This window comes from Aplidium turbinatum, chromosome 17, assembly GCF_918807975.1.
Source record: "Aplidium turbinatum chromosome 17, kaAplTurb1.1, whole genome shotgun sequence".
NCBI lineage: Eukaryota > Metazoa > Chordata > Ascidiacea > Aplousobranchia > Polyclinidae > Aplidium > Aplidium turbinatum.
In genome coordinates, this window is record NC_137488.1 from 6,700,811 (window position 1) to 6,726,406 (window position 25,596).

General features: G+C 35.9%; 1 protein-coding gene across 1 annotated transcript; it reads left to right on the plus strand.

The window, feature by feature from the left end:
- Positions 1-1,433: 1,433 nt before the first annotated feature.
- LOC145786085 (casein kinase II subunit alpha-like) lies at positions 1,434-22,899 on the plus strand. Its single transcript, XM_082597729.1, has 12 exons — positions 1,434-1,582; positions 2,672-2,783; positions 4,406-4,510; positions 7,069-7,119; positions 7,563-7,622; positions 7,990-8,073; positions 8,563-8,673; positions 11,101-11,202; positions 11,940-12,040; positions 12,561-12,709; positions 13,708-13,794; positions 17,394-22,899. The coding sequence occupies exons 1-12, from the start codon at positions 1,488-1,490 to the stop codon at positions 17,480-17,482; spliced, it is 1,146 nt and encodes a 381-aa protein (XP_082453855.1). The 5' UTR covers positions 1,434-1,487; the 3' UTR covers positions 17,483-22,899.
- The last annotated feature ends 2,697 nt before the right edge of the window (positions 22,900-25,596 follow it).

Consider the following 25,596-nt stretch of genomic DNA (forward strand, 5'->3'; position numbering starts at 1 on the left):
TTATGTAGGCAATATCTGCGACCAAGACTATTAAATACAGGAAAGCCAAGTGCTAATTTTCATGCGTTAGTGAGTGGATTTCGATTCTCGTGCATCTGATAACAAAACAATGCGTTCTGTTGAATCATAACTGATCTCACAGCGGGAAGAGCTTGTTGAAAATAGCGCGTCTAATTTAGCTGGTTTACCGTACCTATTAGGCTACTGCCGTGAATAGTGTTACATAACTATTCCAGCAGCGTAAGTTACTCTACGTTTATGGCTTTTATGCTCTACTTTGAAATTTCCTTACCATATGTCAATTGGTGGCAATACTTAGATGAACCATCGAATGGTAGGCTAGTGTCGGGAATAAGCTATTCGACCTATACACGGGAGAAGAAAATATCACCGATTTTAAGCTAGAGCTGGGCGATATTGGTAAAATAATTTCGATACGATATTACCAAAAATAAAACGATATTATCGAAGTTTCGATATTTTACGGCGAATCGCAAAGCACGACTTTCTATAACTGCATGAAAAACATACTGAGCATTGGTACTGAAATGAACAACATTTATTGCAAACAATGCTGCGATTTAATGTCGCAAACTAAAGATTTTTGGACAAAAATGTCAGCATGTTGACATTGCAAGGTTTTAGGCACGATCTCTTCTTGGAAACAATTGAGCCACTCAGTGAAAACACCCTTTCCCTACTAACACTGTGGTGGCTTGAATGCACAAAAGTTTTCTTGCAACTTTTGCAAGTGTAGGAAAAGTCAGTGCATTAGCTCGCCACCATGTACAGATGCAGCTGTCCTTGTTGATAGTTTTTGATGCAAAATAGAGATGCAGCTGTGAGTAGCAAAACAATATAAAGTATCTACCAAGCTATAGCTACCGTAGGCTACGGCCGCTACACTATGCTACGACCGCTACGCTATGCTACGTAAATTCAGTCAGCTTGCAAGTTTCCTATCGTATTTACCGGACTTCATCCTTCGCAACAACGTAACACGTGGGAATCAATAAGCAGGATTGCGTAATCACAAAGACTGCTCGCAATGCGTAAATAATTAAATGCACACACACTGGGTTGTCTGCGCATGCGATGTCTGTGTCACTGCGCATGCGAAAATGTTGCTATAATTTCAGTACATTTATAAACGATAAAATCTGAGCTTTGTGAATAAATATTGCTGCCGAAAAAATATCGTATCAAAATATTGTAATATCGCCCAGCTCTATTTTAAGCTCAAAAGTAGGGGTTCAACTTATACACGAGATCGACCTATACTCGAGTATATGCGGTATATCAGGTTTATGTAGTAGTTGTGGGCCGTGTGATAACCTTGGGCTACATTGTAAAAACACACTTTTGTTAGTTAGATAGTTACGGCACCCAAGATGGTACGGTTTGTAAAGTAAACCATATATTGTGTAGTTTACAGGTTTGAAGTGTTGGATATGTTATTATAATTAACTTTAAATAAGCACATTATTATGGCAATAGCGAGTCGAGCACGCGTGTACCATGATGTAAACACTCATCGACCAAGAGAATATTGGGATTATGAATCACATGTTGTTGATTGGGGGTAAGTGTTGATTTATAAATGTACCGTACGGTAATTAGCGAGTAGGCCTAATTGAGCACTTCACCACTTGAAAATCTTTTTCATGCAATAAAGTGTCTGATTGATATCCGTTGATATGTCCACCTTTGCTTTTACGGATGAGTATATCTTTTAAAACTTACATTGATTTTTAGTTGATTTTATGCTAATTTTTAGTACATTGTGGTTAATAATGATAACTGTGACATTATGACTATAAATAATTGACATTTTTGTAATCATTGTAAGTCATTTTTGGAGACTTGAAGTCTCTAAAAATGACTTACAATGGTTACATTAATTTTCAGAAGTCTCAGACTTCTGAAAATCTGTAAACCTAAAGTTGAGATATACTGTTTAATGTAGTAGCCCCAGCTTTCTTGTGTTTATATCCTATACAATATACATAAGCTACTCGACTTTATGCCATAGTCTGAATGACACGATCTCTAGACCGCAAGGCCCAAATGCCGCAATGCATGATTGCCGCGAGATTTGATTATTTTGTACTAAAATTAACTGTTCTTTTGAATAAGGTAATAATTTCATTTATTGCGGTAGCTATTTCAATTTTTATTATTTATACAAACAAAAATATAAAAATTGTTTTTTGCACTTAACAAACTAAAGATGATACTTGGCTATTTTCACTTTCGATTTCCCTGCAAACATGTCCGTTAAGATTAAAAAGCAACAAATAAATTAGTGGCGGCTTCATCTTTATTTTATTAGTGAAAAAAATTAAAATTTGCTCCCGTGACAAATGAAATTACTACCGTATTAAAACAACAAAAAACGCAATTAGTTTTAGTGAGAAATAACTAAGTCTCATCTACAACAAATGAAATAACTGCCGAATTCAATTAATTTTATTAGGAAAATCAAATCTCGCATCATTCATGCATTGCGACATTTGGGCCTTGCAGTCTAGGAATCGCGTCATTTGGACCGCAGCATATTTAAAGTCATAAATCAACATAAGCTAAGGCATCTTTTTTAATATGTCATGCTGTTAACATTATGTGCAGCGTCATACCATATTATTTGTATTATTTATAACTGTATTTGCAGCAACCAAGATGACTACCAACTTGTGAGAAAGTTAGGAAGAGGAAAATATAGTGAAGTGTTTGAAGCATTTAATGTAACTGAAAACAAAAAAGTAGTAATCAAAATTTTAAAGGTATGTTTTTTTGTATTGTTTTTTTGCATTGTTATAACATAATGCATTGTAGTGTAGAAGTGGGTATAATCATTCAGTGAACCTTTTCTGACATAGAATGTTTGGCATAACTTGCTATAAATTGTAATGAGAATTCGACACTGGTAAACAAAAATATCTGCACATGGCAAGATATCCCCAATGGATAAAATGGAATTTGCACCAAATAATCTTGCGGTGAGATGTCACTGCAAATTCGGCTTCAATCATTTGTCATTTGAGCCAGGTTAGCCATGATAAAATGTCCTGATCCCTCTACTTTTTACCATTCTGGAGATTCCTTGATGTGTTTTAAACAGATTTTTAATCAAGTTTTTTTAATAGTCCATTTTCTACTTCTTAAAAATTATTAAACATGATGTTACTTTTTCATGCCATTTTTCATATGTACAATTTGGGTAGAGAGGTAACTCTTTTAAACCATAAACAGACATAACTAAGCAACAACACTACATTTAACATTATAAAAACAAAAAACAACAAGCGAACGTTTTCGGCTAGTCATATAGCCCTTTTCAAGCCTATAAGAAAAATACATTATTGAAAGAAATGCTAAAGAATCATATAGTATCACAGCAAAAAATATGGTCAAATCTAAACATTTGAGAAACTGCCTCGCTCACACAAAATGATAACTGAAAATTACACAGCGCAACGGGTCAAGTATTTCAGAGGTAAAATTAATTGATTGTTCAGACAAGGACTCAGGCAGATTACGCAAGAATGACAGAAGCACAAGAGATAGTGGCACAAAACAAAGTAATGCGAAAAGCACAAGACGTGATAATTTAATCAAAAAACTGTTAAAAGGTAAGAAGCTCCGCAAGCAAATAATTGCCTGTTGAGCCCTGGGTTTAAAGATTTGATGATCAATGCCTCATGAATTTTGGTTTCGAATTCGGACAAATTCATGAGGCATTGATCATCAAATCTTTAAACCCAGGGCTCAACAGGCAATTATTTGCTTGCGGAGCTTCTTACCTTTTAACAGTTTTTTGATTAAATTATCACGTCTTGTGCTTTTCGCATTACTTTGTTTTGTGCCACTATCTCTTGTGCTTCTGTCATTCTTGCGTAATCTGCCTGAGTCCTTGTCTGAACAATCAATTAATTTTACCTCTGAAATACTTGACCCGTTGCGCTGTGTAATTTTCAGTTATCATTTTGTGTGAGCGAGGCAGTTTCTCAAATGCTTAGATTTGACCATATTTTTTGCTGTGATACTATATGATTCTTTAGCATTTCTTTCAATAATGTATTTTTCTTATAGGCTTGAAAAGGGCTATATGACTAGCCGAAAACGTTCGCTTGTTGTTTTTTGTTTTTATAATGTTAAATGTAGTGTTGTTGCTTAGTTATGTCTGTTTATGGTTTTTCATATGTTTTATACAAATATCCTAAATTAGTTTAGTTTTAGTAATTTAGCTAAATTATCAGTAATGACCCAAATAAGTCAATCAGTGCTACCTGTATGACCAGTGACCAGGTTGAAGATAAATGCTCATATGGTACACCTTGTTGGCTTCATGCAAGCCCATTGTGTTTATCAGTCTTTTATTAATAAATAAAACTGACAACTTCAGCCTGTAAAGACAAAGAAAATAAAAAGAGAAATCAAAATTCTGCAAAACCTGCGTGGAGGTGGACCCAACATCATTACTCTACTCGACATTGTAAAAGATCCTGTGGTAAGATTAAGATATTCTACTGAGATATGTTTTAGCAAACATCAAATGTGTTAGATTGGAGTAGGCTAATGATTGTTTTATTATACATACTTTTACTATGAAGATCGATAATTTAATAAGCTTTTAGGACATGTTTGTAAAGATAGCTTATACTGTTTTCTATAGATATCGCAACATTACATCTTAGAATTCAGTTACTGCTTTCTAAAACCTCTACTGTTTCACCTTTCACTCTTACTGTGGATCATCAGAAGGTCCTCTTGAGAAACATTTGTGGATATTTTTATTTGCTGTTTTATAATGAATAGCTGTGTTATATATAAAGGAAAGTAGTTTTTTTGTTGTTATTTCTGCCTTGTCCTCAGATCATGGGGAAATTTGAGACGATTGTCAGCCCAGTGATAATGAACAGCTGTATCTTGGTAATTAGTGCATTTTCACCCCTTAATGCTTGTGGTTATATGCTGATTGACAGCAGGTGGAAGTTGATTATTTAAAACATTGTGATTTGAAGCATCTTGTGGATATGTTTTGGCTTGGAGTGAGCACACAATTTTATAGGCAATCGCAGTTGGAGATACAGTGGTAATGATTGAGCGAAGTCTTCATAGATTAAACTGTGTTCTCCATTTGAGCATTGACCACCAAATGTTTTAATCGTCACTTTATGAGAAAATTTGTGTACAAGTGAGTTGTTAGTCAAACCCACCTCTTCAAATTCTGAAATAGCAAAGTCCCTGTTATTGCTAGTTCTGTTATCTAAGCCACTAAACTTGTTTAATTGTGGAGCATTCTTTCTGTTTAAGTTCAAATATTGATTGTGATGATTGAGTGATTGCTTTTGGATGAGTCACGGAAAGTCAAAGTATAAATATTGTACATCTTCTAGGACAGATGCACAACTATGACACAACATTTCAGTGTTGCCACTTAGGCTTTTACCAGATTGATATTAGTGTACTTTGGCTTTGGACAATTTTGGTGTTTTGTTATCTATCTGTATTTATGTATTTCAATAGAAGTTATTAGTTTTTTTTGTCAAGATAAAAGATAATGGTTAATGACCAATAATAGTCAAAATAATTGACTATGGAATGTCAATGGAATAGACCATCTGTTTCGGTCTGCTACTATTCGGTGAGTCCGATTCGGTGAGTTCCTAACCTCTAACCCCTAACCCTAAAACGGCAATAATAATTAGACTACAGTACCCAATAATTTAAAAAAAAAATGAAAAAATCCCCCGTTAAGGGATCAGACTCACCGAAACGGGCCATTACGATCTGTTCAATAGATCACTTTGATCTAAAGTCTGAAAAAAATTATATATATATACAGTCCAACATCTGATTGTTTAATCTACAATGCAAACCTATACTTCAATTGTCCAGTTCCAAAATAACTCAACCCAAAGTGACAATGATGAAATGCCATGCTCTGGATTTAGTATCATCATACTATCCTATTGTCCTGCCTGTTTTGAGCCTTATCCTAATGCGATGTTGGTCTGTAAATTTCACTAGTAGTTCTTGTTCAGATGATATCCCACCAGCAAATAAACACAAAGAATAACAAATGCTTTAAGCGATTGAACAATGATGAATATATTTGTCAATTTGTGGCTATAAATTGAAAAAGTACTTTTTAATGTTATGTCAACACAGGAAAATCGATGTTTTTAAAACAAGCAAGAAGCAATGTTGCTTGATAATGATGAATAAAATGGAAAAATCTATTTTTGCACAGTGAGCATATTTTGTACGCCCCAGCCTTTGTAATTCCTGTAGTGCATGCAGACTCAGCAGTAATGCACGATGAATGTGCATGATTTCTCCAGCAGCCACTGTTTGATTGAAAACAGTATTTTAAATAGTTGTTAGATATAACTGTGCATTTTCAGTGGGCTATATTTTTTTGGGAATTTTAAAATCAAATCTTGCTGAACTTTTTTGGTGTTTCTTGGTTTATGTGTTTATGGTACAACAAAGTAAATTTTCTACAAAATTGTAATGGTATAATAAAACATAACATCAAAAAGCCAGTGCTAGTATGATGTGTGATCTGCATGCTCTACACTGGTATGATCTCACATTGTACGCTGTACAGGGTTAGGTTACAGGGAAGCAACTAAAATGTAGTGTCCATTTCATCCCTTGAAAATGTTGATAGATTACAAAATATATTGTACTACTGTAGTACTAAAAGTCTTAAATATCAGACAGACTCTTAAGTATATGTAACATTTCATGTCATATGAGCCAGTTTCAAATGATGCCAGAGTAGTAAACTTTGTTTCATTTTAATAGTCACTAATTTGCTTCCTTCAAATACGTAACTGTTCATTAAACAAAATTAGCTAATTCTATTTTATATTGTGATAGTCTCAACAATTAAGAGTTTACTTTCTTATTTGTGGTTTTAATATCATGTTTCCTTTCATAAAACCACATGGAAGCATTGCTCTAAAAGTAAGGATTTTCTATTTGAATCAAGATTTCTTTAGTTGCAAAAATCGGCTATTTTTTAAACAATTTTAACAAATGTTATTTCTTTTGCAGTCACGCACACCAGCTCTTGTTTTTGAACATGTAAATAATATTGATTTTAAGGTGAGTGCTACAGTTCGTTGACTAGTTAAAGTAAGAATCGTTTCACGACATTAAGTACGGTATGTCATATGAATTGAATTATTACTTTTTGATACTATAAAATTTGTTAGACTTAGAGTTTGCATACAATGAGTTGTTTTTGCAAAAACTTGGCTTACCTAGTCAGCAAGTTGTGAGCTATGATATTTGCTTTCTTTTCTTATGTACATTTTAAAACATATATCTTTGTTACATCAAATATAGTTACTTCTCTCTAAAACCTTTACACTACAGCCTGTTTCACCCTTAAGAAGGTCCTTATTCTTTGTTACAGTAATTTATAAGATCTTTGTGCCGCAAGACTGATGTTCATATTTTAGAACAAGCAATTTTTATTTCAATGAACGCTTTGAACGGTTGACCTTACACTATAAGTTGTTGATTTTGTGATTTCTTATTTTCAGCAACTATATCAAACCTTAACCGATTATGACATCAGATACTACATGTTTGAAATTTTAAAAGTAAGTATTGCTTAAAATATTTACACGATTTTGTGTAAGTTAGTGTGTGTGATTATTGTAGCTACCATCGGCAGCAGTAGTCTTCCCAGAAAGCAAATATTGCGACCGATTTTCTTAAATTTTCCCCCACTATTATGTATGCTACAGAAACTGGATTGCAAGTGAAATTATATTTTATATAGGGTATGCTTGTTTTGTTTCATAAGACGAGCTTGAATTGATTCATCATTAAATCGATCTTCACATTACGCAAAGATTTACAATTATCACTTTTCAGTTGTTACTTGTCGGTGTACCAAACGTTGGCTAGTCGCTGTTGGTATGTCATATGAACAGGCTTCACAAGTTTTTTTTTTTTTTTTTTAAGGCTTTGGATTTCTGCCATAGCATGGGCATCATGCATAGAGACGTGAAACCTCACAATGTGATGATTGATCACGAACACAGAAAGGTAGGTTGTGGTTGTGGCGGTTAATTGTCTGGCCTGTTCATTTCCTCTCTTAGACAAGAGAAGTACGGTACAGTTAAATCCACTTGAAATTTTGTTGACTTGCACTGCTGAGAGTACAGAATGACACTGAGGCAAAATTTACTTCTTTTACATTGTTTCAACGTCGCCTGACGTCAAAATGTAAAAAAATATAACTTTGGCAAGTGGTGGAGGAAACGATTGCCTGTCATGAGCAAGCATGACGATAGACCAAGTTTGTTAGAAAACTTTTCAGGGGACAATTTATGTATGATACTGATGCATAAAGAGAGTGAATGACTGACAAATGGATACAGCACTACAGCAGTGATACTGTATGACCAAGTGTTTTTCTCGTTGTTAGAATTTTGCGGTTATATTTCACTCTGATTGTGACTTATTCAGTAAGTTGAGGAAAAGATCATAATAATCAATGTAATCTGACCTATCGCAACTTGTTTTCTTCTCCAGCTGAGGTTGATCGATTGGGGTCTGGCAGAGTTCTACCATCCTGGACAAGAGTACAACGTCAGGGTGGCCTCAAGATACTTTAAAGGTCCAGAACTTTTGGTCGATTACCAGGTCAGTTGTTCAAGACTCTGTTGGATCGCTTACCCAGCCTGCAAAAGTTGTAAACGCTGAAACGGTGCAAAATAACATAATTTGCTTGCCGTGCATTTTGTTGAAAGGCACAAATTTATGCTAATTCTTGCTATCGTTGTTGTTTCTTGCTATCGGCGACCCCACTTGAAGTGGGAATAAAGCAAAAGATGTTGTTGTTACGGCTCTGGTGTGAGATGGCTAGGACCGGCGAGACACAATCCCCAATACACGTTGCATTATAAAGCTACAAGCTACTTTACTATTTAGTTATGAGTAGGCATCGTTGAGTATTTGGCATGTGGAGAGCAACAACGCACGCCCTTTGTACGTTTTTCCAACAAAATATTTTGTCCTGGTGTCTAAATCTAAAGGTACGCCACAAATCTCCATGGGGAGTGTTTTTGTTTTCGGTCAGCAAAAACTGACCGTTTTTGTATCGTTTCAACGTCTGGCGCTGTTGAAGAAAGAAAACTTTTGCAAGTGGGATTGGATCCCGCACATTGCCTGTTGTATCTATTCAAAGCATACAATAGATTTTATCAAAACAACGCTGACTGTCAGTTGATATGATCTTGCAGGCAAATGATCTTGCTTTGCGTATCAAAGTTAGCACTTGGCAGAAAATGGCGTGGTAGTACCAAACCTGCTGCAATAATTAGTGTTTCCAGCCTAAGCCACATTGCTGTTTTATTGTTTTGAGTTGCAATAACTCAGCGAACAATGCAAGAAGTCACAGTGAATACTGTACTTTCTTAAGCTCTGTAAAGTTGAAGTAATGAACACAATGATTTGAATCAAATCGCTACTGTCTTTCAGTCCAGGTGTTGATTTTGACCCATTTGCAGAGTGTACAACAAATAGTAATGCACAAGCACAACTAATATAAAGTTGCATCTATTTACAATTTAGGGTGATTCATAAATTGAAATTTTTTTTAATTCAATGGGGCACCCTCTTGTATCGTGTCAATACCTGAAAAAATAATCCTGTCAAATTTTTAGAGCAATCGAAAGCATTTTTAAGGTTGCTACCGACTTTGAAAGCTGCACAAGTGCACATAATACACAAATGGGTCATTCCCTGTCAACTCAACAGGGTGTGCAAGCTCGATCCTCTTAGATTTTCTTGAAATTCACACTAAAGTTTCATATTGATGTATAATGAACACAAAAAAAATTTCAGCTCATTATCTCAAGACGTTTAGAAATTACAGCCCTTCAAAGTCACCAAGGTCCCTCAAAATGTGTTCGCATGTACAATTGTACATTTTCCTCCATGTTTGGGTCTTCATAACTTTTAATCTAAAGCATTTACAAAGCTGAAATTTGGTATTCTGATTAAGAAGCAGCCCTAGTTTTCATATCTACCACCAAAATTGCTAATTTCAAATTAGTTTTAGATATCGAACTTTTCAAAAATTGAATTTTTTTACATTTGAAAATTTTTTATCAATTTTTGATGTCCGCTATCTCCCAAACCAATAGTCACAGAACTACCATTTTGCATATCATTAATCTGTACTAGTTGATAATTAACCACCATGAGACTGACACCAAACAAATGTGAAATTATTGAAGTTTGGAGGGTGTAAAGATGGTTCGGGCTTCATCTTTGCACCCTCCAAACTTCTATAATTTTACATTTGTTTGGTGTCAGTCTCATGGGGTTTAATTATCAACTAGTATAGATTAATGATATGCAAAATGGTAGTTCTGTGATTATTGGTTTGGGAGATAGCGGACATCAAAAATTAATAAAAAAATTTCAAATGTAAAAAATTTCAATTTTTGGAAAGTTCTATATCTAAAACTAATCGGAAATTAGCAATTTTGGTAGTAGATATGAAAACTAGGGCTGCTTCTTAATCAGAATACCAAATTTCAGCTTTGTAAATGCTTTAGATTAAAAGTTATGAAGACCCAAACATGGAGGAAAATGTACAATTGTACATGCGAACACATTTTGAGGGACCTTGGTGACTTTTGAAGGGCTGTAATTTCTAAACGTCTTGAGATAATGAGCTGAAATTTTTTTTGTGTTCATTATACAATATACATCAATATGAAACTTTAGTGTAAATTTCAAGAAAATCTAAGAGGGTCGAGCTTGCACACCCTGTTGAGTTGACAGGGAATGACCCATTTGTGTATTATGTGCAGCTTTCAAAGTCGGTAGCAACCTTAAAAATGCTTTCGATTGCCCTAAAAATTTGACAGGATTATTTTTTCAGGTATTGACACGATACAAGAGGGTGCCTCATTGAATTAAAAAAAAAATCAATTTATGAATCACCCTAATTTACATGCTGAGCCCAGCTTTCATCAATTAGTTTAATCATTGTTCCGCCATGGTATGTCGATCTAAAGTCGTACATGACAATTCGATCTAAACTATTTTCTGTTGTAGTTTTATGACTACTCTTTGGACATGTGGAGCTTGGGGTGCATGCTTGCCTCAATGATCTTCAGAAAAGAGCCTTTCTTCCACGGTCACGACAACTATGATCAGGTTTGTTTCATAGAAGGCAGCAGCTTTCCCAATTGACAAATCTGGTCATTTTTATATTAATTCAACGTCTGCAGACGTGGAATCAATGTAAAAAAGGCCTGGTTTGTTGTTACCGTCTCGTCACAATTAGTTTTGTGTCAAGGTTACTAGAATCAACGTTTTTACAATTTGAAATTATTTCACCTGCACTTTCTCAACACGTCTTGTGGATGAGTCATCTTCAACGACTTATTTAAATCACTGTTGTGAAATGGAAAACTTCTAGAATCTTTCAAAGGCGTTCAGTATTTTAGCTCATTTGAAGGTGGTCCCTGTTTTGCATGGTTTTGACAAACTAGACATTAATGCACTATTCAACAGACAATCGTTACACGCAGTCCTAGAAACTTTTTTAGCCTTGGTAGGCAGACTGATGTGTCTGGGTATGTTGACTGTTGAGGACTATACTTTCTGTCCCAAAACAGTTTGTATTTCATGTCTACAAATGTTGTAAATCATTGTAGACATTTCAACAGAACAAAACCCAATCACCTTCGCTTGTTTACAGTAGAAACAGTTAATCCTACTTTTTTCAGTATCGCACAACCTTAAAACCCAAGCAAAAAATCAGACCTTTTTTTACATTAATTCAATGTCTGCAGACACGTTGAATCAATGTAAAATTGTATATAATGCCTGATTGCTGCCTGGGCAGCTGGCTATCTTCAAGCTGTGCCAATTTATTGATTTCTTTTCAGTTGGTTCGCATTGCCAAAGTTCTGGGCACTGAAGACTTGTACGAATATCTGGATAAGTACAATATCGAACTTGATCCAAGATTTAATGATATTCTCGGACGGTAAGTTTTAGTGACAAGTTGCCATAACATTCCAGTTTACTATATTTTTGCATGCTCTTCAAGATTGTCATAAATCAATAGTGGGTTGTAAGTCATGATATTTACCTGCCTTTTGTGTGCCACTGTTTTTTGATATCGTTTGGTAAAAGATATTTTGCTGGCATTCGAAAGTAACGTGTTTATCTTTCAACGTTGATCTTACGAAAGGTTACGGGAATCTTTCAAAAGATTGACGATTACATGGGCAATGGGCATTTTACATTTGCTTGGGTAACTTTTATCAAAAAAAAGGGAACTGTACATTTGTAAAATGATAGCAAAGTAATGGCTAGGAAGTTTACGGCTCAGTTCTCTTCCAAGCTTTTCTCCTTTCATTGTTTTGTGGTGGTCATCAAACATCAACAACTTCAAGCTATTTTTTTCGCACTAAAATTGTATTTTATTTTAATGACAATTAAAACTTAAATGTCGTTTTGCGGTCGGTGTTTTTTTTCTAACCGCTTTTCTTGGTCACACTCAGGCACTCGCGCAAGAGGTGGGAGAGGTTTGTTCATAGCGAGAACCAGCATCTTGTCAGCCCTGAAGCGATCGATTTTCTTGATAAACTGATTAAGTACGATCACCAGGCCAGACTTACAGCAAGAGAGGCGATGGACCACCCTTACTTTTGTGAGTTATTTTTTGTTCAATTTTTTATTTCAATGCAAATTTTTTATCTTTTTTTTTAAATCAGTTTCACATTTTTTGTTCTATCTAAACTTGTAGATTTGTTCTTTTGTTGCAGAAAATCATAATGTTGCTTTAGCACGTTTACTAATTTGAAAGCTTTGCAATAGTAATACAAAAATAAGTGAGCATAAATTTCTGTGTATCCGGTCTATGACGACAGAAAAATGTCTAATGCGCTGACCAATTCGTCCCCATCAAAAGTATGAGGCTAATGGCAAATTGAGTGGTAGACCGTTGTGTCACAGACCTGATGTTCTCCACTATACTTGAAAGCATTCAGTGTCATTTTCTTCATAGTTGTAACCTTAATGCTGTAACCCTATTGACATGCCACCTATGTTTATTTACTGTTTATCACGAACTTATGAAACGAGCTATGGAAATGCAGTGTGTATTCAACGTTAACCCACGTTGAAACAGTGAAACTGCAACCGATTGTTTGTGAAGTGAAGTTAATGAGCAAAGCAGAAGGCCTGTGCCAATTCTGATTACACTTTACCCTATAGCCATTGTGTTTGTCACGTCAAAGTATAAATACGACAGCTCTAGACTGAAATTAGTGTCTAAACTTTTTTTAAAACATACCTACTCCTAGCCAACAAGTCTTAATTTTACATTGATTAAATGTTTGCAGACTGTATTGAATCATTGTAAAAAAGGCAGATTAGGTGGGTAGACTTCCGTGGCTTGGAAGGCTGGTAAAATGATTGGAACAAGTATTTTATAAGCTAAAGCTTTCCAATCTTATCAGCCCAATAACTTTGCACTTTTATATCAGTCATTTTAATCCCCGAACTCAAAACTGTAATTGAAAACTGTTTAAGGAGACTTCACATTAGCCTCATTCTTTTTGTGGCTGAGAATCTTTGTAATCAATGTGAAATTTCCAGTTGTCTGTTTCTTGTTTTTTTTTTGTAATAAATAGTTTTGTATTCCAGTTGCTGTGGTCAAAGAGCAAGGAGGATTATCACAGAATGCGACTCTACCTTCCACGACACAACTGAGCCAAGTGCAGCTCAATTCTGGTGAGTTTTGTACTTTTGGGAAATCTCTATATCTATTCCATATGGCTGGCTGACTATCTGTTGCACTATACGAGTTAAACCAGACATGAAATAGTTTAAATTTTACACACAAATGCGGTAAAACCAGGCAAAGATGCCTTCAAGCTTAAACCGTGTTGTGTTCGCCAATTCAACGAAAGGCCATAAATGAAATCCTCGTGTTACGTATGGACGTCACAACTTACACAAAGCCGAAAGACATTGATGAGAGAGTGAATTTCAGTCATTGATGGTGTGATCTTGCAGTTGCATTGCATTTATATTGTGCGTGGGACCTTGCGGAAAATATTGTCGTAGTGGCAAGTTGCTATTTTAAAATAATGCTTCAAAGTTACTAAGTTAAGTCTTGTCTATTTCCCCGATCTGATCTGTACAGTATAGGGCTAGGCTGTATTAGTGTTTACTGTATGTATAATATATATTGGTTTTTGTTTCTATCCAGTTCTGACTTAAAACTATTTTTTATTCATTTCATGCAGGCATGCGTCTCTAACTATACCGACTCGTTAGATCTCTGTACATAGGTAGGATGCTGTTCACTGCTCCTCAGCTTGCACTTAGAAATTCACTTGTTTAGCCTGATGCATTGCTGCACGATTAGCTTTTATTTCAGCACAATCGTATGTTTTCACTTCAATGGGTTGATCTTAGTGCTAAATCAAACAAAAGTCGTTGATTGGCTGACTGTATTTTTTGAAATCTAACCAGTTTTATCTTTTCTTCATAACCTTTAACGAATCGTTCAACTGTGATTGCAATTCAGAATGCTGCTTAACTAATTCCCGTGCTACTTGCTTGCTTTCTCAGTTAATTCACTAACTTTTGTATCACAAAATCGAGGCATGTTTTTTCCACATTCTCTTGAAGCATGTTTTTTGGGATTTGTTTTAACATCTGCAACTCACTAAAGTTGAATTTTCATCATAACATGAGAGTGTCTGCACCGGCCGAGTGGTGAGACCGCCCGCGCGACGATCAGAAGGGCACGAGTTCGATGCCTATCGGAAGTACACAGTTTATCTCTGGGAATGGAAAGACAGCATGCTCGAAGGTGGCCACGAGACTGGCTTTTGTGCTCACCTGTCCATTCAATCAAAATCTTTGACAACTGAGATTAGCCTGAACAATACAAAATAAAACAATGATGTATGCAACAACTTCCATTCTTTCTTGTAGCAGCAATTGAAATTGTATGCTCAAGAATACTTACTGGAACTCTTGGGATACATGCACCATGAGAACTTGTTTAAGTAATTAATTCGAAATGGTTTTGGGTTGATATCAAACATAAAGTTGTCGTTGCAAACCACAGAGTGTGTTTATCGCGTGGCTTGGTTTGTAAAATGAGCTAAAATGGAATATGAGAACCGCCATTCAAAATACGTCAACAATATTATTGCAAAGTTACATAAATGGAACTTAAAAACTGTATTTTGAATGTCTGTTCTAATCAGTAAAAGCATTTTAAGCAACAAATTTCCACTTAAAAAACGAACATTAGCTTTGTCATTAAATACAAGAGCTTAACTACAATACACAGCCACAAAACATAATCATAGCACTCTCTCATAGATCCATTTCCACAGCTCAGATATTGTGAAGTGCCACAACAAATCGTTGTGCCCAAAGGCAATATGTTGAGACAACACTCGTAGTGCCAGTTCACGACATAATAAAGTCAATTTCCTCTTCACTCGACTGCTGTCGCTTCGTTGAACTTTAACAACTTGACACAAAGTGTAAATTCTTTAGACTTCTTTGTGGCTTAAACCAAGCGTCAAGCATTGTCTCTCTCAGATTAGCTGCGGATTCACTGACAAAAGTTTCTTGGCTTCAAGATTGGCTCTAATTAAAGTACTACTGATTAAAGATGGAAACGTCCGGTCGTCATTAATGCACAGTTCATATGCGCGCCCATCAACTAGTACTAGTTCGTTCAATTTGTAGAAACGCTAACCATCAGTTGTAGTCGCATGCGGCCTTTTCCAAGAGTGTGTGGCTCATTTAATCATAATAATGACAATTGCGATACAACAGTGCAGAGGAAATCCATACATATTTAGCGAGGTGGTCTGCGGCGTGAAATGTTTTGTCATATTACCGAGCTGCTTTAATTTATAACAAGAAATTGTTTATTTGTTTTTGAAACTGCCGACTTTGAAATCATTACGATTACGTTGTTTTATTTCATGTCCAAGTTCTATATTAATTCAGGCATGGTGCAATGCTATTAAATTACTGCATACGGTACGTGGCTTTGAATTTTAATCCCAGTACCTTTTTCACGTAAATAGGAATTGATAAAAGTAATTAAATTGCCCTTTTTATTCACTTTGCCGTACTTTGCTTTTGAAAGGTGCTATGTTCTGTGTTATTTTACGCATCTTATCCGTGTTTGATATGCTACGGGCGCAAAGCAATTGCCAAATTCAAGTGCCGTGAATGCATTGAAACAATTCACCAGCAGCCTACAAACTGCGTTCAAGTGAGACTCTTTAAAATCGCGTATGTATTTCTCTTTCACTGGAGGGCCTAGGTAACTAAATCTTCATCTCACAGCCAGTATTATTTTACTCACCAACGCATTTTGCTTAAGGTTTTAGAAAAACCATTCCGAGTTGCAATACACTGCGATTTGTACAGCAGCTCATTCGAAATGATGCCATTGAAATTGCGATATATTTCGTAATTATTTTTACTCGTTTGGAAACGTTGAAACAATGTAAAAAGAGCAATGTTATTGGAAACAATTGTACGGGAGTCTTGTTTTCACGATCGCAAGCTTAAATTTATCACAAGAGCAAGAAAATGTTACAAGCTTCTTGTTCCTATTACACAATACTCTGTATCTACTTTCTGGTAGTTACTAACTAATCAGCTTTCGAGTGCGCATTGGTTTAACAAGGGAATGAATTTTGAAATGCACGCAAAATTTACTCAATGGATGCTGTCACAACCCTTGGTGCTATGGCTAACCTTTATACCTCTTAATATGCATGCTTTGATGATTGATTTGCACTACAGTAGAATATTTTAGTATTTTACTTACTGTTTAGCATGTGTACAGTACAGTATGTTTTTTTTACTTGTCTGTGCGGATTAAGCACTTAAAAAACTACTAGTTCAGATACCTGATTTACAGCCATCACAATCAATCATGTTTTCAGTAGTTTCTCTCGATATAATTGAGCAAAGTGGATGCATTCAAACGCCAATTTTTTTATTACTTCAAGTAATTGCTGCAATTCATTACATGTAGGCTAGTGCATGAATTATGTAAAAACTGAAGCCAACCTATAACCCTAACTTGCTCTGTTCGGTAACCTTTGTCATTTAAAAAATAAGCACCGTGCTGATGAGGCCTAAATAGATCGAAACAACTGCTCTACCTTTCTCCAGTTAACTGTCAATACGATAGATGACATTAGTACCACATAACAGTGTTCATTGCCCAGCAGGGTCAATCCAAGTAGATGAAAACCATTATTAACGTCACAGTATAACTCAGCTATGCAAAATTCTGTTTCTAAATTGCTAAAGTCGATTTTTCCATTTTGCAGGAATGAGTCTCTGTGGCATCGCCAGCAACTCTGGCGTATTACAAGAGCCTTCTATGATCAGTCCTATCCGCCAGTCGTCCGTCAATTAAGCTTTACCATCGATATTCATTTCGATTTGATGAAACCAGTGCGATCGAAAAACTTTTTTTTTTGCAACTGAAAAGAAGACAAAACTGGCTTTCAAATGTTTTGTTCGTTCTTCTGGCACATCTTTCAGTTCTTTGCATTGACTCTACGTTTTGAAACGTTGAATCAGTGTAAACGTTTAGCGATGTGCTGGCTGATATGCTACTTTTGCTTGTACGTCTGCTAACTATGCTACCGCTATCCTCAACTGGATCAAAAAGGTATTTTTTCAGTTTTTCATTCTGTTTGTCTGACACCTAGCGACAGGTTTTTGCGATGAACTTATGAATATGTAAGCGCATCACAATACATATTGTCTTGGTAATCTTGATTTCAAAGTTGGTTTTCATGAATTTTTTTTTTTCGTTTCTTCAAAGATAGAAAAAGATTTATTTGAAAACTTCACATGATTTCACGAAAACCTGCACAAGCCAGCCTACTATGTGAAGTCTTCACTAAATTATCTGTTGTCACCAAAGTAAAGCTGCTTCATTTCTTGTGCAGCGCTAAGCGATTTGTTAATTTCAAAAGGCGTTGTGTATAACTATGTTGTTACGTGACCATTAGCGGATCTTTTTTCCACAATTAAAAATAAATTTTTGTTATCGCACGTTTATTTTTAACACATCAGTTTGAGACATGTGCATTGTACAACTTTTGCGGTTGCGTTATCAAGCTGCAGTGTGCTTGAATTTCTTAACTTGCTTGCATTACGTAGTTTTGAACGTTTGAAAACAAACCACCAAGTCTTTGTTTTCGTTGTAGCTACCCAAAATAATGGTTTTCGTCTTTGTTATTATGCTTTTGTTGATCTGCAGAAAATTGCATCATATCTACTTTATTAACGTCAAGAAATCGATGGTGAAAAGAAACACGTCACCAATTGGCCAAGTATTATTTTTGCTGAATTATTGTTGTAGCCTACGAGTTGTTAGCCTATCCCAGCCAGCAAATCAGTTTCTTTTATGTAAAAAAGGAACTGACTTTCCGACTGGAATATGCCACCTCAAGAGTTGTCTTTCTGACTAAACTACTCGCAAACGTGTCTTTCGTCGGCTGGCTATTGAAATGACGCTCGATACCATAAATTTTGTTAACATTTTCTCGCAAACCGCAACCAAGCATGTACTGTATTTTTGCGAGTGCTTGAAACATCAACTGCTAGCAGGCGATTACTATTTTCACCCTGTTTTCCTTATTTGTCCAGTCTACAGTGAAACAGTAGGATGACTCCACACTTATGACACAAACAGTGAGACCTGCAACGTGGAGCAGACCCAGACAGCAAATCGGTTGTTTTTTTACATTGATTCAACGTCTGCAGATGTAAAAACGACTGATTTGCTGTCTGGAGAGTAGACAGTACTTCCTTTGAAGTTTTGCAAATGATAACAACACTTTGGCTATGTTTTTAATGACAATTTTCCTCCCTTTAAAAGAAGAGCTATAGCCAAGCGTTTGTAAACTTGCCTACGGTCATTTTATTACTCGGTGTAGTGATAGAACGTTTTTATCACCCACAAGAAAAAGCAGTCGTTTTTCAATTAATATAATATTAATATCTCCAAAGAGCATTAATACAGTTATGATAAATCGGATCACTGAATCCATCAAGCGATAACAAGGTCGCTTTCACTTGGCTTTATAGTGTTCTTTATTTTGTCTTTTTTGGTTTGTACAGTTACGTTGTTATTACTGCACGAACTCTGCATAAAACCTTAGTTCAATTCTACTGCAGCGCTGCCCACCATTTGTTTAACGTATTTCTTAGGGTGTTCCAAAATTTCACCACTTTTAAATTTCAAAACGAGTACCTTTTTTTCTGATGGAGTTTTGGCCGCTGATTACGAATCTGGCATTATTTTTTCATTATGACGTCATCTTGAGGGTGCCCCACGCGTTTTTTCACGATTTTTCGCGTTTTTTCAATATCTCGAAAACTACTTGGGCTAGACGTATGGAATTTGTATCAAATGATGCAGAATATACGATTTCCTATCTCTACTTAAGAGTGTTTAAAGTCGTATCTGCTTCAGAAAAGAAGGTATTTGAGAAAAACACTTTTTTATTGTTTTTATATCCATATCTATAATCTTCGAGCTGTATGACAATTACAATTGTGACGTCATTTGCAGGATGGGTTCAAATTTAAAAAGCGTCTCTACTTTTAAATTTGATTTTATAACCTGTAGTCGTTCTAAGTCAATATTATACAATACTGTACCATATTAAGTAAAATACACCGCAATATTATAAAAAAATATTAGCAACTAAAGAGCCTAGATAGATTGGCCAGGAAAAATCACACACTAAGAAAATTCCACTGACATAAACAATCGCGAGTAGTATAATCAGGAATAAAAGAGCATACAGTATGTCCCACTCAGCTGTATCTTAACCAAAACAACAAACTGTAAGCTAACATAACACTAAAATTATTTTCAACGTTCATGATGGTCGTCTGCTAATTACAAAGAAACGCACGGAAGCGAGCATCTGTCTTTCCTGCTTGTGATGGGTTATCGATAATCCTGTTGTTAACGACACCTTTTAATTTCCCAATCATCCTTTCCGTCGCTCTGTTGTTGTTCTCAATTTTTTTCCAAAATGTCTCCGGAACATCGCAACACATCATACAAGGAGCAGTTTTGCTCTTTGCAGTAAAAAAGTTTCGAAGTCCGGCTTTGCGATCTCGCATACTTAAACTTCTGGCATCTACTGACTGCGGAAACGCTACTGTTTTTACAGCTTCAACGGAATAAGGTGGTACTTCAGAGAAAACGCTTAATGAGATGTTTATTGGTGTCAACCATTGCAGAGCATGGTCGTAAAAGTACTTCAAAGCGACATCTGCAAGTTCTGAATCGAGGTCTCTGTACGCAAGTAAAAAATTTCGTTGCACAATCATGATACCCGGGCCTTCAGCAGCGGAAGGCATCAGGTGAATAAGCAAAAACGAAGGTAGATAGACTGAAACTATGTAAGATACCAATCTAGTAAGTTTTTCTTTTTGGTTACCATCCAGTTTACAGACGTTGAAAATCAACAGACGAAGATATCCGCTTGCTGTTGTAATCCATCGGGCATGGCATGTCGGCTCTTGCTTGTAAAACAAAAGATTTCTCATGTTTTCTGGAACATCCATTACAAGGTAACAAGCCAAAGCAAGTAAACACACGTGATCGTTCCTAAACGAATGTTCGTTACGCCATTTTCTATCTGACTAGAAAACCATTCTGCTTTCTTTCTCAAATGCAGAGCAGCTAATCCTGTGATAGGAACGCTAAGTTTAACTCTGTCAACAATGTGACTCAAATCAGGCTTCTTGATTTCACTAAAGTGATTCATCAGTGCTCCATCTTGCATTGCTCCAGGTCTCTTCTTTTGCCCTTCGATTTTTGAGATGACATGAGTGAAATATATTTCATTAACATGAAATAAGCATTCCAATGTGTGGATGCCTCGACCATGCCGTTCCATGAAGAAATCGGCCAGGCGCTTATTTACACCAGATTTTTTCCCTGTGTTTAATGCAGTAGTATCTGACATAACTGAATATATTTTACTCAAAGTATCCTCACAAATTTGCTCGGTAACACAGTTAAAAATGGTCTGAGAAGTTACCGAAATTCCTTCCAAAAAAGTTTTCACAGCTATAACTTTTTCACACTTGACTCCTGTATTCACAAATTGTCCCAAAAAGATGTAGGCTACCTGTCCATTTTGTTTATGATTTTTCCATCATAGCATAATTGAATTGCTTTAGCATGTTTCAGCTCTTCCTCACATTGATTTAAAGCTTCAAGTCGACACTGCTCGCGCTTTCGAAGTACAGTTGTTGGCGAAGCAGAAATATTTTTTTCTCCAACAGTTGATCGCTGCAGATCGGATTGTTGGCGAATCGACACTAAACGACGGTCTGCTTTAACACAGTCACTGGTACTGATCGAAAATGAACGTTTTTTAAGGTAAGCTTTTCCTCCTGCAAGATGCTTGGGAGCAGGTTGGTAATCCAGGTCGAAATAGGTTGACGTGTCCCTAACATTATCACTCGTCTCTGCTTCCAAAACATCATCGTTGCTCTCATTAGAAGTTATATTTAAATCGAACTGGCGCGGTCTCAACGAATTGAATAAAACTTTAGAATTGGATAGGCCTCCGTTTATTGTAGCTCTTAATTTACTGGATGTGGGGATCTCAATATCATCTTCTGCCGTGGTGCGTCGCTTGAGCTTGATTACACTCTGCAGCTTGTGTATATTAAACAGTGCATCTTTGGATGAAGATAAAATCATTCTTCTATCGGACCTTTGATCTTTCAGAAACATAATTTCTTTTTCTGGAACTCTGTGGTCAAAACTGCAACTACAAATCAGCTTACCCTTATACGTTTGAAATATATCTGGTATTTCACACCGGCACTTGGTTATATCAAAGAGCTGGTCGAGCCAGCCATCGCTGATTGAAATAAGTTTCAATTTCTTGGCACGTTTTCTTGCCACAGCAAACTTGTGAATAAGTTGCTTCAGTTTTGTATGGATACTTCTCAACTCGATAGCAGGCAAGCTGGCTCTTCTCCACAGTTGAACTATGTCATTCATAACTACATCTTTGATATCATTGAATCCTGGAGTTTTCTTCAAAAATTTAGTGTCTGTATCCATTAAAAGCTGCTGAATATAATGATAGTGCTCTATAACTTCTCTACACGTTGGTAATGTATTTCCAAGTAACTTTTTCGAGACTATCAGAGACTTAACCTCAACAGATCTCAACCATGCCATATCCCTGCTTATACTGCATTTAAAACTGACCAACTAAATTCAAATTGGAAATTGTTATTATCCCTTAAGACCCGTATTGTCAGCAAACAATTATCATTGTTGATTTACAAACAATTACCATTGTTATTACCAATTACCGAATTGACGTCACAATGTATTGTCATATAGCTCGAAGATTATAGATATGGAATGAATGTAAAAACAATAAAAAAGTGTTTTTCTCAAATAACTTTTTTTCTGAAGCAGATACGACTTTAAACACTCTTAAGTAGAGATAGGAAATCGTATATTCTGCATCATTTGATACAAATTCCATACGTCTAGCCCAAGTAGTTTTCGAGATATTGAAAAAACGCGAAAAATCGCGTGGGGCACCCTCAAGATGACGTCATAATGAAAAAATAATGCCAGATTCGTAATCAGCGGCCAAAACTCCATCAGAAAAAAAGGTACTCGTTTTGAAATTTAAAAGTGGTGAAATTTTGGAACACCCTAGTATTTCTGTTTCTTTTTGAAATACTTTGATAGTGTACGTGAAACTTTTACTTTAGACTCCTGTAGGTAAGTTATTGGAACATTAAAAGGATTGGCAGTTCTTGAACTTGTTATTTTTCCTTGGCAGGTTATAGCTTATGAGCAGCATTTCTTGCCTTAAGGTAGGCTACATTTAGGAGCAAAATGGTTAGAACGCATGGTTAATCTGATCAAAAAATAAAGAGCCCAAATTGTACATGCTAAACTCACGTTCAGCATGTTTCATGGGGTAAATTTCCTCCTTATTCACTCTTGAAGGTAAATCATTGCAACAGCCGAGAGAGGCAAGTTGGCAATTGCTGTTGACTGAGAAGCCCCTTGCTTTTATTGTACCGATAATAATTTTTTTGGATGCATTTAGAGTAATCTTTCTTGAAACAGTAGAATGTACGAAACAGGTGAAGAGCAACAGATGTTGGACGTTAACCCAGTGGCGTAGCTAGGGAATGTGCCGCCCGGGGCGGATTCAGATTTTGCCGCCCCTTCAAGAAAAAGCATGTGAAAATGAAATGCGTTTTTTTATCAGCATGGCAATACGCAACGTGGTATTTTCAATTTGCGGTGCAAAGTCAGACGAACGTACCATTATCAGTAGCGCAGCCAGGAATTGTGAAAGGGAGAGGTTTTGACGGCCGGCGGGCGAAGCCCAACGGTGTACTCGCCGAAGACGACACTTATCGGCGGGGGGTCTGGGGGGCCTCCCCCAGAAATTTTTGAAAAGTTATTTTGAATTTGGTGCATTCTGAGAGCATTTTCAACAAAAATGTGGGTATAAATATTCCTGTAAAATGGTGCTGTCCGGTGGCATAGCAAAAGAATAAGATCATGTTTTCTTCGGCATTTTTCGAAAATAAAGCTGAAGTCTTTATGTTTTCTTGTTGCTAATTCCTGACTGAGATATTTGAATGTTTGGTATTGGAAAAACTAGCTCTTTTAATGCAGTTTCATTTAAAATTAGGCAAACTTTTTTTTAGAGACATAGGTTGATTGCTTTTTTTTGCGAGATTATTACAGTTTTATTATTTATCAATTTTCTCCTTAGTTGATCCAAAAAACGATCTTACTCCGGTAAGTCACTAACTTTTATATTTTAAAGTTAACCCGAAGTTTAAAAAATGTAACGTCATACATTTTAATGAGTGTCAGACAAAAAGCTTTGAGACAAAGAAGTTACTTTATTTCTGATATATTCAAGTTTTGTATAACGAATCACAGGAATCGGGTATAGGCTATAAAAGGTTAGTGCAATTTTTCACAGCTGTAGATATTGCAGTGTTTCCATCGACTGCACGAGTTAGCTGGATACTGAACAGTTGTAGAGCGGTCACACCCTGCTATATGAATTATGAAAGGTCATTCGAATTATAAAGCATAATATGACACACAAGTTCTTACTCATTTTAAAAGATAAAGCACCAGAATTGCTTTAACATGACGAATTAGTAGAATCACGCTTACAGCTAACAGCTATGAAAAATTCATCAACACAAGCAATAAGAATGCAAAAAATCATTGATACTGATGAAACTAAAGGGAAAAAGGAAGTCGACGAACCTTTTCACACATCTTGTTAATGACATCCTCCACAGTTGGGACCAATTTTCTATACAGATTAACCAAAGCCAAACCATTTAATCGGTTTTCAGAGGTTGAATTTCTTAAATAAGTTTAAGTCTTCGAAGAGCAGAAAAAGATCTTTCATTGGTGCAAGTGGTAGGCTAACTGGAAGAGTAACCAGAATGCGGAGTAAAATATTAATGTTTGGAAACGTTGACTGCGGGCAAAATGGCAATACACTTACAGCACTTTTTGGCAAACTGGTTCGGGAAGAATTGAAAAGACATCGATACCACATATACGCAGTTCAGATATAATAGCAAGGGCGTTTATACACGGCAGATCTGCTTCGTAAAATTCAAAGAGTGATTCAGTTTTCTCCATTTAGTTTTTCTCAAAAGGGGGGGTTGAAACCCCTAACCCTCCCCACCCTTTGGCTACGCCACTGACCACTATAATTTAGTAATATACTGAATGCAAAAGCACAAACACTGCTGCAGAATTAAAATAATCAATTTGTAACTTTTTACAAGGCTACCCAAATTTGAAGAGCATGTTTCCGCCTCTGCTTAATAAAGGCTAGTAGGAATTTTGTAACGTATTAAAAACATAACGGCAGAAAAATTCATGAAAATTTGAAACGTTTTTAGATATTTAAGATGTTTTGACAGGGCCGGATTTAGCAGTAGGCAGAGTAGGCAGTTGCCTAAGGCGGCAAATTATTGGGGGCGGCAAAATATACGAATATATTACATTGATAAATGATAATACTGTACGTGAATATAATAATTCACAACAGATATATAGGAATTAATAAATATGTTATCACATCACACACATTTATAAGCAGTGCGGCAAGTCATGTATGGCAAGTCATCGCCCCTAGAGTACTTCACGTTTGGTTGGTTTTCAACAATATGTGCTGCTTAGCGCTTGTTTTATTTTTCTGTTTCGCTTAGTATGGAGGACTAGGGTTTGTCTGTGCAATTTTTATTAATCTTTGTTCGGTTTGTTTCACTGTTAGTAAATTTAAAGGAGCCTAGAAAAAATGTTTTTAGTCAATGTTAGGTTGATGGAAAAGTTGCAGGCTATTTTGTGTACTTGCCTTGATGCTTAAAGTATGTAAACCATGAATGATCTCACATTTTTGAGGATTAGCTCATCTTTACTTGTTTCTACAGACTTTGAAGAAATTATTGATT

Excerpts from the sequence above, each read along its gene's own strand:
- LOC145786085 (XM_082597729.1), top strand. The coding sequence starts at position 1,488 with ATGGCAATAGCGAGTCGAGCACGCGTGTACCATGATGTAAACACTCAT. Across the intron at positions 2,784-4,405 it reads TAGTAATCAAAATTTTAAAG|CCTGTAAAGACAAAGAAAAT; the intron begins GTATGTTTTTTT and ends TGACAACTTCAG. Across the intron at positions 8,674-11,100 it reads AACTTTTGGTCGATTACCAG|TTTTATGACTACTCTTTGGA; the intron begins GTCAGTTGTTCA and ends TTTCTGTTGTAG.